Below are 14,042 nucleotides of genomic sequence, written 5' to 3' on the forward strand. Positions count from 1 at the left end.
GAGATGTTGGAAAGAGAAATGCATCATACACCAGTTTCTTTTTCCATTTTTCAAATAAAGTTTGCCTTTTAACAGATTATTGCTGGGACTTAATAATTGTTGAAGTAAGAAGTTGCCTCATGGTTAGTTATAATTTCAGTTCTTAACAAGGTTATTAAACATCTTTATTGCGTACTTAAATTCTGGTAGGAAAAGTTGTAGAGTATTCATTTATTTTTTTTAACCAGTTATTTTCTTTAATGTCTTTCTCGCCTTCCTGCTAGATTGCTAATATCTAATACGGGCGCATTCAAATGAGGTAGAAAGAGACAGTATTTAAAGGAAGGTTTTAGATTGTAGAATCAGAGTGTGTTCCGTCTGCTGAAGGCCACATTACTATTTGATTCTCTTGACAGCAGTTTATCTGCGGCGTTGCATTATTCTCGCTATTAGACTCGTCAGCCGATGTTAGATTTGAGGCAACTTGCGCGCATTCTCTCTATGTAGCCTTTGGGCTAACGTACAATTTACTTAGTTAAATTATAATTCATTTATTTCGAGCTACGCGTTAAATGCTGGCTGGTTCTGTAAGCTCAAGCTGCGCCGTCTGTTAATCTAGTGATTTAAATACACTCAAGTCTCTGTTGTAATTTCTAAGACATAGCGAGAAGTCGCTCATGTCTTCCAGAATTCTCTCCTCTAGTTAATGATACCGAAGAGGATGAGACTCTATAAGCACATAAATAAACAGTTCTTGAGTCATTTAAATGAAATTTTCAAGTAGTTATATATCTTTTTAAACAATGTAATAAGACTTAAAGGCAAAAGCTGAATTAAATGAAAATGTTTATTTTTTCATTACAGTAGCAAAATTTAGTATACACAAAGCATCTACTCTGAAAATAATGGAGAAATAAAAATAAATTAAAAACTGGAAGAAAGAAAAACGACTCTAGAAAATATTTAGCTTGACATATACGTACATAAATACTATGTATTTGCATTTTGAATGCATGCAATAAATAAATATATTAATAACATAAAACAGCATGCAATGATATAAAACATTTCGAATACTTTTACAAAGAACTACAAATGAAAATATAGAAATAATTTGTGTTAGTACTATGAATTTAAGTAAGGAATTTCTATATTTTTTAATTTAAATTCATTTAAAAGTGCAGAAAATTAGTAAACTTCTAATCCTATAGTTCACGTGTTTTATTCACAGTAAATAAATTTTAGTTGCCGCAGATGCAAATTGGAGAAACATTTGAGTTTATGGAAGGAATAATTTTCATTTTGGAAGCACTTCAAACTTCAACATTGGAAAGAAAAATTTATTTTTAAAAGTATTTCGAAATAATTTTGTAATTTTTGTTCACGAAAGATCTTTTTATTTTTTAAAATTTTTTACAGAAATGCTAAATGCTAAAGCTAATCATATCCGCTTTAATTTTACTATAAATTCCAAATTATGAATTATGAACACAGTAATCAATATAAATATTACAAAATTACATATAGTGTTTTAAAATAATGTAATATTATAAAATTATATCAGTGTTGTAAAATTACAAAACTATGAATATACTGATGTGACTATACAATACAAAATAAACATCGGTGGAAATACTTATTATAAATAATCGAAAATTATTTGAGCTTCTTCTGTATCTCATGAGATTTAAATTACGGTACGGCACTGTATTTTCTTTAACAAAAACTCAAGAAATAAATGAACGAACTAAACAGAGAAAATATTGAATAAAGAACAATAACATTAATCACTTTCTGAGAAACTACAAATAAATTGCAGATGACTTCAAATTATGAAGATAATTAATTTGCACCTTCTTTATTTTTTCTTAACTTATTTCAGAACACATAATTTCAGAAGTATATAATTTAATTCAACGTAGTTTTAAAAGTTAATTCTCTCAAATAATATTTTAAATTACATTCAACAAGGCATAAATGTTATTTGTCTTTATAAAAGAAAAACTCAGTTAATAATAATTATTTTATGACATTTCTTCGTATTTGATTTGTGCATTTTTCTTAGGAAAGTAACTCATAAAGTATTGCTGGATGTCTTCAAAGTTTTTACCTTTAGTTTCTGGAACAAAAAAGTAAGTAAATATGCAGGAAAGCAATGAAAAGCCAGCATATACGTAATAGGCTCCATAGTCATGAATGGAAAGTTCCAGAGCCTGAAAAGTCTTAGTTATTACGAAAACAAAAAACCAACAAATTGCAGTTGCAGCACCGCATATTAAACTACGTGCTCTGACTGGTGTCAGTTCGGCCATCATCAACCAAGGAATAGGTCCATATCCTATAGAGAATGCTGCAATATAGGCGATGAGGCTTGCTAAAGGAATCCATCCATAATTTTCTCTAAATGTTGTATTAGTAGTTCCAACATAATCGTATGTTCCTAGGACAGTTAAACTCACTGCCATTCCGATTCCTGAAAAGATTAGCAACGATTTTCTGCCGGCTTTATCTGACAATGAGGCACTAATAGCTGTGGCAACGACCAATACAACATCGATTACAATAGTGGCAACATTCGGATCCAGAGATGAACTTACTGCTTTGAAGATATCTACAGTATAAAATAAGACTGCATTCGAGCCTGATGTCTGCTGAAAAAATACCAATGAAAATGATATTAAAGCTGATATATAAATTTCTGGTTTCCGGAGTTCTTTTAGAGATATTGCACCTTTTGGTTGAAGACGTAAATCTTCATCAATCGCTACACACTCTGCTGATGCATCAAGGTAATCACCCTGGAGGAATTTTACAGCTACTACTGCTTCTTGATAAACGCCTTTGCCTATCAACCACCTGGGAGATTCTGGAATAAAACATATGGCTATTGTTGATGAAATTAAAAGCACGCAAGATGGTATTGCTAACCATTCCCAGGTAAGGACTGCTCCTAGTCCGTTTACTATAAGCACTCCGACAACAATGAATAATTGAAATGATGAACCAAGTAGACCCCGAACATCTGGTGTCGATATTTCTACTAAATAGGCTGGCGTAGTAACACAAGTAATGCCAACGCAAATGCCTGTAATAAAACGTCCAGTGTAAACGTACACTAAGTGATCCGCGTAGGCAATGAAAAGCCAACCTGCTAAAAATGGGACAGATGTGAATATCAAGGTTCCTTTTCTTCCAAGTTTATTTGATAAGTAACCTGTAAAAAGAGATAGATATTTTAATTTCAAATGACAGTACTTTGAAATAGTATCTCACTATTGATAAAGTACATAAGGAAAATTAATAATGAAGCAGAAAGGTTTATTTAAATGTACGATCAGAAAATAGTGTAACCATCAATCATCCACAATTCTAATTACAGATAGTTTCAGAATTTTATTCGATAAAGGAAATTTATTCGATTTAGGAAAGAGAAATGTCTTTTCTTAATGTTTGGCTTGAGTGTACTGGAATAAGCTATGACAATTATTTTAAGTTTTATCAATAGTTCAGCTTAATTTAAACACTGTTCTGTCTTCCTCTCTTACTTCCCATATATTCGTTCAGACCAGAAAATTATGCAAATTAAGAGCTCGGGAAACTGCATTTAAACTAGTTATGTTAACTGCAACTCAGCCTTATGGAGCAAAAGGAGGTTATGTTGCCTGAAAGAATTAGCCGTGTGTACTTATTTTCTTGCCCTTGAACTAAACTTGTGTTTTTAAGTTTATAATCTTATTAAAACTTGCAAAATGAATCTATTTATTGTGACTAGTCATTGTGCTATCAACAGTACAAAAGAAACCTGTGTTTTAGTGTATATGAAATGTCATTAATTACAATCCTAATTTTGACAATGCACTTTTAATAAGTCATGATTTTAACGACAATTTTGACTTGGTATTTTATTTAAATGCCACTTTAAATATTTAGAAAAGTAAAGCGTTAAATATGTATTCTTTGTCTTACAACACAATAGTATTAGAAAATCTTATCAAACGAAAAGCTTGATGTAATCCAGCGCTTCCATACTCGAGAATTTAATTAAATTTTACTTTGTCTTACTAAAGTCAAGTATAAATTATACGTATGAGAACGAATTGAAGTAATCAGATTTACTTAAAAGTTTTGGTTATTTATTAAAGTAACACTCTTTGTAGTTTAAGAAACAATCTAAATGGTCCAACGATTTACGGTCATTGCACTTGAATTATCACTTCCATCTAAAGCAACGCTTTGTTAAACTGATTGTGATAATAACGTTAGAAATGCACATTATTAGTTTGGTAAGAAAAAAGATTAATGACGCAATACAATTCAGAATACCTTAGAAAAAATTTTAATTTTTTCTCTTGCCTTTTAGTAAGATATTAACCCTTTGTTGCATACAAATAATCTAGAGAAGTTAAACGAAAATATTTGTATTTTTTCTACTTAAAATTGTAGAGACATTAGGATATTTTTTGGAGGCCGGAGAGATGAAAAATTAACAACGCCTTCGCCGGGAATCGAACCACGGACCTCTGGAATACCGGGTCAGCGTGCAGAACCACTACACCACGAAGGACGCTTGGAAAGCGGGAGAAATACCTTATATACTCCCCTTTTTAAAGGGCGACTAGGGTTTTAGGGCACCTAGTCGCCAAATCCTGGGTGTGGAGAATCATCATCCACAACCCTTTTAGTTCGGGCGCCACTGTAGAGACATTAGGATATTTTTTGTGGCCGGAGAGATGAAAAATTAACAACGCCTTCGCCGGGAATCGAACCACGGACCTCTGGAATACCGGGCCAGCGTGCAGAACCACTACACCACGAAGGACGCTTGGAAAGCGGGAGAAATACCTTATAAAATAACTTTCTATTTAATAATAAAAAAAATTAATTTTATTCAAATTTCGTTTTAAATAATTGCTACAGTTTGTTCACTACAGTGGACAGCATGCATATACGTACATGCATACAAATCTCTTCCCAACGATTTACGGTCATTGCATTTGAAATCATTTCCTGCCTTGTTTGCAGTGATCATTACCATCTTCTAAATGGTAAATCTACAACTGACATGTACACACAGATCCCCCAAAATACCTTCATTTCGTCGATTGTGACTGAATTCATTTTGCTACGATTTTGTAACCTGTACCTATTGAATTCAAATGTAAAATGTTCTAGAAATTCCTTGCCAAACATAAACATTTCCAGTGGTGTTTTGGCTTGATAAGGAGTACATTTGGGTTTCAATTCATTCTTTTCGGTAGATCTTTATCTACCCACTCCCCAATTTTCTCAAACTGACATTTAGAATAAAATTTCTAAAATTACTAATTATGAATAAAAAAATGGCAGTTTAAGAAAATGTAAGCAATATTATATAATGTTTACTATGAGAAATTGTACTAACTTGAAAACAGAAGTAGCGGCCATTTTCCAAATAGCGATGCTTTACTTAGTGATGCTATACAACCATCTATGATCGACAGTTGAAAGTTCTAATAATATAGAATGAATAAACACAGGAATGGAATCTGTTAAGGCATTTACAGAAGAATAAACAAATTTAAACTGTTGTCTACTAGAATAGACATGATGCAACAAAGGGTTAAAATATCAAGATATTAGAATAGTTTTTCTTCCTCCCCAAAAAATGATTCGGTGAAAAGTTAGAATAAAACTAGCTTTTTCATATAAGTGTAATGTTATACTCATGCTAGTAGTATGAAACAGCCGGTTCAGCACCAGGAGGCGGATTGCAAATGAGCCCGCAGGGAAGGCGGTGCAAGCGGAGGCTAATTGATAAGTGTTTCGGGATTTTTGATTTAGTGGATAAGATGCCGTCACCGAAGGAGGCTGGATATGTGATAAGTTTATATGTGGTTTATTAGGTGTCATATATATTTTAACCGGAGAATCAAAGCATTTGCGTGATTTTGAGGTATATTTCGAGAAAACTATAAATAACAGGTTGCCGTGATCATGCCGATTCGTATTTACTGTGTCGAATAATCGTATTTCCTATTGCAATGAAGAAAACATATCAAGATCCGGAAAAAGTCGCAAGTTACGGAGGTTTGGATGCATTATATCGTGCTGCGCAAGGCAAAATATGGAAGAAAGCGATTAAGAAATGGTTGGAAGGTGTAGATGCTACACAAACCCCTTCGCCACCAATTTCCCACGACTCGCGTCATAGTTTATAGCAAAGATAGCCAATAGCAAGCTGACTTAATAGGTGTCTTGCATTTACGTAAACATAATTATGGTTTCCGATACATTTTAACATTATACACATTTTATCAAAATTTGCTTGGGCGATTCCACTCAAACAGAAGCGAGGAGAAGATGTTATAAAGGCTTTTACTGAAACTTTCACGGACCGTAAGGTGAAAATGTTGCAAACAGATCAGGGAATAGAATTTAAAAATATGAGGTTTCAAAGATTTTTGAAAGAACATAATGTACGATTTTTCACAGCGTTTAATTCTACAAAAACTTCCGTAGTGGAACGATTAAACCGCACTTTAAAAACTAAAGTGGGGAAGTACTTTACAAGGCACAATACTTTCAAATATATAGATGTGTTAGATAAGTTAATGAAAAGTTATAATTCATTCGAGTATTAAAAGAGCTCCTGCGGAGGTGAATGATGTAAACGAGTCTAAGGTATAGTTTACATTGTAGAAAGACTTGGAAGAAGCGAAATCCGCACACTGTGTTTTCAATGTAGGAGATGTTGTTCGCGTCTCGAAACGTAAATTATTATTTGAGAAAGGGTATGAAGCTAACTGGATTGAAGAATTGTTTATAGTGACGAAATATATTAAAAAACGAAATCCATTTGTTTATACCGAAATATACTTCTTGTGCTTACCGCGTTTTATTTCTTTATACCGATTCGTATTTACTGTGTCGAATAATCGTATTTCCTATTGCAATGAAGAAAACATATCAAGATCCGGAAAAAGTCGCAAGTTACGGAGGTTTGGATGCATTATATCGTGCTGCGCAAGGCAAAATATGGAAGAAAGCGATTAAGAAATGGTTGGAAGGTGTAGATGCTACACAAACCCCTTCGCCACCAATTTCCCACGACTCGCGTCATAGTTTATAGCAAAGATAGCCAATAGCAAGCTGACTTAATAGGTGTCTTGCATTTACGTAAACATAATTATGGTTTCCGATACATTTTAACATTATACACATTTTATCAAAATTTGCTTGGGCGATTCCACTCAAACAGAAGCGAGGAGAAGATGTTATAAAGGCTTTTATTGAAATTTTCACGGACCGTAAGGTGAAAATGTTGCAAACAGATCAGGAAATAGAATTTAAAAATATGAGGTTTCAAAGATTTTTGAAAGAACATAATGTACGATTTTTCACAACGTTTAATTCTACAAAAACTTCCGTAGTGGAACGATTAAACCGCACTTTAAAAACTAAAGTGGGGAAGTACTTTACAAGGCACAATACTTTCAAATATATAGATGTGTTAGATAAGTTAATGAAAAGTTATAATTCATTCGAGTATTAAAAGAGCTCCTGCGGAGGTGAATGATGTAAACGAGTCTAAGGTATAGTTTACATTGTACAAAGACTTGGAAGAAGCGAAATCCGCACACTGTGTTTTCAATGTAGGAGATGTTGTTCGCGTCTCGAAACGTAAATTATTATTTGAGAAAGGGTATGAAGCTAACTGGATTGAAGAATTGTTTATAGTGACGAAATATATTAAAAAACGAAATCCATTTGTTTATACCGAAATATACTTCTTGTGCTTACCGCGTTTTATTTCTTTATACCGACGTTGTAAAACCACAGACCGTGGGTGATGTTTTAGCCCCTCTCCTTCGAATCGTCAAAGTAACAGGAAATGACGGAGAAGTCGTGTGTGAACAATATGATAGACCTCACTACTTACCTGTCAACCGAAAAATTATAGAGAAGATTAAAATTGTTATAAGAATGCACACAGACGAATTGACGCCATTTGAGCGCTGAAGTTCATACGTGAAACTTCACTTTCGCCAAAAGTGCTTGTTATGATGTATGTGTTGATATACTTGTCATGATGCTGTCAGAAATCTTTTGAGGATTACTACTTGCAGCAAACAGGGGATGAACTTAATTTTTACCAAAGTGTATCTCACCAGAAGAGATATGGTTTTGGCGGCTTATTTAGATAATGTTTTCGAGCAGCAGTTCCTCTTTTCAAGTCAGGCGCTAAAGCAGTTGGTAAACAAATGCTACAAACAGGACTAAACGTATTAAATTATGTATCTCAAGGAAATAATGTGAAAGATTCGGTCAATAAACGCTTCAAAAAAGCAGGACGCGAACTTACCGACAAAGCTGCTCTGAAAGTAAAGAATATGATTGGTTCTGGAAGAAATAAAAAGAGAAGACTTGCTAGAAAATCAGTCATTTCACGTCGAACAAAGAAGATGAGAGCATCACCAGATATTTTTTCTTAAGATGACTTCGTTTATTCGTAAAGATCCTCCAGCTTGTGTGAAATCAGAATTGGATTTGTTTCTAATACCTCCTACGCAAACGGCTATTGAAAAAGGACAATATGTTGAATATCATCCTCTCTTGAATATACATTACGGCGGTCCAGTCGAATTTAACATTTCGGGTACTGGCGAAGACTATCTTGACTTAAGTTCATTGTATATTAATGTTAATGTTAAAATCGTTAAAGCAAATGGATCAGCCTTAACAATCGAGGATTATGTATCTATCCCCTGTGAATTTATTTTTACATGCATTATTCTCACAAGTAGATGTGAGTTTGAACGAAAGAATCATATCGGATTCTACGAATACATATCCATACCGTGCTTACATTGAAACATTACTGAACTATGGAGAAGATGTCAAGAAAATTAAGACACAATAACACGCCGAATAAATACTGATTCAGAAGTCAAACAACAAAAATCAGCGTTAATTCACAAAATTTTGTGAATTAACGCTGATTTTTGTTGTTTGACTTCTGAATCAGTATGTCAAGAAAAGTTTACTCAACTGTGATTGCTTCTACAAAGATACCTGTCTCACCGAAGTAAATCCATTGGTGGATAAACCGAAAGAAGGTCTGAAAAAACGATTAGAACTCATCAAAATCAGTAAGACTCTGGATATGATTGTTCAGCTTCACTGTGATATTTTCCAGCAAAACGGACTTTCACTCAATTTAGTAGATGTCAAGATCATCTTACAACGCAGTAAAGCTCTCTTCTGTTTAGTGGCACCCGAAGAAAAAGCAGATTATAATGTTATTCTCGAACATGCATCCATGTTTATTAGAAAAGTGAAAGTGAGTACAGAGGTCTCTCTAGGCCATGCGAAATTACTAGAAAAAACTACTGCCAAATATCCCATTGACCGAGTCTTTTGTAAAACAATATTAGTTTCACAAATAAGTTGGTCATTTCTTCAAGATAATGTTTCCTTGGGTGTTATGCCGAAACGTGTGATCATCACCTGTCTCTCCAATGCAACTATGAACGGACAGTGCAAATACACTCCGTTCGTGTTTCATCATTAAAACGTGAACATTTTATCCGTGTATATCGACGGACACCCTATACCGCGCAAACCAATGGAGCTCGATTTTGATTCGGATAATTATATAAGAGCTTATCATAGTCTGTTTTCAGGACTTAATCGAGACAGAGGGATTTATTTATCAAGAGATTATTTTCCTACCAGTCATGCGTTATATGCATTTGATTTGACACCAGACTTGTGCAACAATTCTCATCTGAACCTACAACAACAAGGCAATTTACGAGTAAAGTTTTCGAAACCGCTGACTGAAACTATTTCGGTACTTATTTATGCTGACTTTGAATCCCTGATTGTGCCGATGAACAGTGCACAGCAGTGTGAAAGCATTTCATTCACCAACAAAATTGTGCTACACCAGCCGTGTGGTTATGCCTATGTACTGATTTCTCAGGGCACTACAACCACCACAGAAAACGCCGAACCACCAAGACGTCCCGCACATGCTCGCACCAGTGGTGTTAACCCGCTAAGTTATGCAGCGGCAATAGAGAATGCAACCAAGGAGCCAGGATGTGATTCCAGACATCCAACACTGCCGATTACTGCAAAAACTAAGCTGTAACCCCAGCAGTCACTTCAGCAGAGAGTGCCGACTCAGACGATATTTTCGCCTTCACTCTAAAATGCTTGATTTACATCTCCCGCGACCCAGCGGTAGACAAGCATATTCTGCTTCTTGCTTTCAAAAAGCTTATGCCAAAGCTTAGGCAGGCTGACGACTTAATGAGAGCATTCTATATATATATATGAAAGTTATATTGAACTTTCAGATATATAATATTTCATATATAGGAATTGTATGATCTGCATAATGATTATCCTTTAGCTCCTGAAAAATGCTGTATAACAACTGAAGAGTTATCCCCTTATTCACTCTCTTTATTGCAGAAGAAAGGAAGAAAAAACCCAGGAAAAATACAGAAATTAGTGACTAATTTGAAAAAGAAGCAAAATTATGTGATTCAATATAGAAACTTGAAATATTATTGGGAGAAAGGTTTAAAATTAACCAAATTGCTTAAAATCTTAAAATTTTTACAGAAGCCTTAGTTATCGCAATATATTGAATTTAACACCGAAGAAAGAAGCAAAGTGAATACCACATTTGAAAATAATTTTTTCAAATTGATGAATAACTCAGTGTACGGAAAAACAATGGAAAACGTACGAAATAGAGAGGATATTCAAATTGTTAATAATGTAAGAAAGGCACAAAGACTCGTCGAGGCTCCATCTTTCAAGGAGTTTAGAATCTTTGATGAACACTAAGTAGGCATTCAACGTATGAAAAATGTGATTACATTGAATCGACTTATTTATGTGGGTTTTGCTGTTTTGGAACTGAGCAAGCTGCACATGTATAAGTTCCATTACGAACACATGTAGCAAATTTACGGATCAAAAGCTGAACTCCTTTTCACCGACAGAGATTCATTGACTTATTCTGTGCAAACAGAGGACATTTATAGGGATATGAGTCTACATTTAGATTTGTATGATACGTCCGAGTATCCGAAGGAGCATCCCCTCTACAGCGAGAAGAATAAAAAGAGAATTGGCGGCTTTAAAGGCGAATTGATTGGAGCACCTGTTTACGAGGTCGTCGGACTAAAAGCTAAAATGTATTTTTTGCTGACTCCCTGTGGAGAGAAGAAAACAGCGAGAGGGGTGAGCAGAACTGTGCTAAGGAAGCATATTAAACATATAAACTACAAAGAATGTCTCTTCAATGAGACACGATCACTAGATGTGCAATATCGAATTGCTAGCCAGAGTCACAAACTGTTCACTGTTGAAGCCAACAAAATGACTTTGTCGCCTTATGACGATAAGCGATATCTGATAGATAGTGTGAACAGCTATGCTTATGGGCATTATGCCATTTAACTTTTTTATGTATTTAATCTATTACATTTAATTTTCTTTTTCGTAATTTGAGATTATTTAGCATATATCATGTAAAGTTTAATGTTACTTTTAACGATATTTTGCATATTTAACTTGTATATATTAAATTTAACATATTTTAATGATTTTTCTTAACTTTTATTTTAATGTATGTATCGAATTATCTTTTATATTTAACGCAATTTATATATTTAGTTTTAACGTATTTATTCATTAATTTTTCATAATTTTTTGCATTTAATGGAGTTTTGTGTATTTAATTATTATTGTTTAATTTATTATTTAATAATATTAAGTACATTTAGTTTATAAATACTTTTTTTCCTTAATTTTTACTTTCTTTAATTTTAAGTTTTCACAACACTATAGGTATTTTAGTATAGTGTTACTTTTCGGCCTTTAAAAAAAAACGTATGGAAAGCTTACATAAAGTTATGCATAAGTTTTTCTGTTTTAAATTTTCGGGATTGTCGAGTTGCAATTAACTGCACCGGGTGGTGGTGGGAACAATCCTTTAAAAAAAAAAAAAAACTTTTTTTTGCCAATAAGGGACTAGAGATCATGGGATAGTGCTCTAAAGCAATCAATCATAGTACTACCCTGTGAACTCCTTTTGCTACAGGTTCGAATCCCAGTTTTATCCACCAAATCAAGAATCCCAAAACACTTATCAATTAGCCTCCGCTTGCACCGCCTCCCCAATCCGCCTGCGGGCTTATCCGCAATCCGCCTCCTCGCGCTGAACCGGCTGCTTCATACTACTCATGCTTTCAATTAGATCTAACATCCAAAACTTAGCATTCAAAGAAGAAAACTGAAGAAAAATTAAGGTAAAGCACCAGATGATTCAGAACTTTGTAAAACAAATCAAAAATATTTTAATACATTATATAAGTTATTTTAACTATTTTATGTTAGTTGTACTATTCCGTTTAGAAATAAATTAGCAATTTATAGGAGGAAAAAAATTTGAAGCACCAGATAATTCATAACTTTGAAAAACTAATGAAACATATTTTAATGCATTATTTAAAGTTATTTTAACTATTGTTTGATATTAGCTGTACTATTCCGTTTAGAAATAAATTAACAATTTATAAGGGAAAAAGAATTTCCGATTATTTATTTTTACTTCTTTTTCACAACTTTCACATTATCTTTTCGACCGTAAGGTAAACTTATAACATGAAAATCAATGCGTTTCAAGATATGGTAAATAATTTAAATATTTACTAGTATTAGTACATGATTTTACTGTTGAATAAATCTGAAGACATAAATGAAATTTGGTGAAAATAATATCGAATGGGATTCATTTTTAAATTGCTCGCGCAACTCGTTTCAAACCTCAAAATCAAATGAAGCTATGATAATTTACATACATTTACATTAAAACATTTAAATTTAAATAAATGGAATTATGTCCTTTTGCTAAATGGATGAACTATTAGTATTTCTCAAATATAACTATTTGGAAGTAGTTTTAATTTAAAGAATCTGTTCGATGTTATGCAAATTGTATTTCTTTCTTTGTACCGAGGAGCGGCGCAGACGCAAATTTGTTAGTTTTTTAAAGCTCGCGTTTAGAGCTTTGAGGTTGCTGTGAATTATTGGAGTTTCATTTAAGCAGAGGTTCTTCTGAGTTTGTTTGGTAAGCCGCTACCGAAGTCGGAGTTTGCAATGCGGTCTTCGCCGTCCCTCAACCAACTTGATGTTTGAAAGCCAATAAAGAAGTTTCGGTCAAACAATTGTTTCTCTGAGGTTTCTTGGGTTCTACACTAAGGGAATATCAAGTCAATTACAGTCCACTATTTTTAAACGCCGGAACGTACAGGTTCATCAACCTTTCTTAAAAATCAAAGTACTTAAAACGCTATTAAGTCACAGTTTGCCACGTTGAAGAAGTATTTTTTATCTTATAAAACTCTAATTTCCTATACGGTAATAGGTTGAGTATCATTAATTCAGTAAGGTGTGTTGGTGTTGGTGTATTTAATTATGGCGAAGCACACTAGGGCTATCTGCCTAACGGGAGGGATGCCTTCGTGGAGGACTTTCTAAGGAAAATTGGCTCGTATACACGTTACACATGGGGAAAACCACGAAAACACCCATGCAGCCAGCCCGTTCGCGGGATTCGAACCTCGGACCGAACTACCAGTGTTCAGCGACTTTACCGCTCGGCCGCTGGTGGGCCTTTAATTCAGTAAGGAAAGTTGTCTCCTATCAAATATTTACGAAAGAAACGAGAATTTTATGGGGTATTTCAGTTTGAGGAAAAGTTAAATATTTAGGGCATATGTATCTTAGAATCTCATGGCTTCTAGAGAGCTAGAGAACTTCATACCTGGTGCTTTCAAAAGTAATATTTAGAAGATGCTTATATCTAGAACAGGACTGAAGTGAAAAAAATTCATTGGAAGTCTGATATTGCTCAAGCCATCCATTTCTCACATAATCGTCTTGTTTCTAACAGAGACGTAATCATATAGAGAAAGGTATAAATTTGGTGACGAGTTACTGTAGCAAGTACTACAGAAACTCAAATAAGAGCTTACCAACATCTCTAATGTAACATTTAT

General features: G+C 33.8%; 1 protein-coding gene across 2 annotated transcripts in view; it reads right to left on the minus strand.

Annotated features, from left to right (window-relative positions):
• Window positions 1-807: 807 nt before the first annotated feature.
• Window positions 808-14,042, minus strand: part of LOC118194249 (facilitated trehalose transporter Tret1-like) — a 31,749-nt gene continuing 18,514 nt past the window's right edge. For both annotated transcript variants that reach the window (XM_035365463.2, XM_035365464.2), the window contains exon 2: window positions 808-3,193. In XM_035365463.2, the coding sequence (XP_035221354.1) occupies window positions 2,004-3,193 (1,190 nt within the window). In that variant the 3' untranslated portion in view covers window positions 808-2,003. The remainder of the gene's footprint in view (window positions 3,194-14,042) is intronic.

The sequence above is a fragment of the Stegodyphus dumicola genome, chromosome X1 (assembly GCF_044657685.1).
Source record: "Stegodyphus dumicola isolate Sdum_Otavi_A_Nest chromosome X1, ASM4465768v1".
NCBI classification, from domain to species: Eukaryota; Metazoa; Arthropoda; class Arachnida; order Araneae; family Eresidae; genus Stegodyphus; species Stegodyphus dumicola.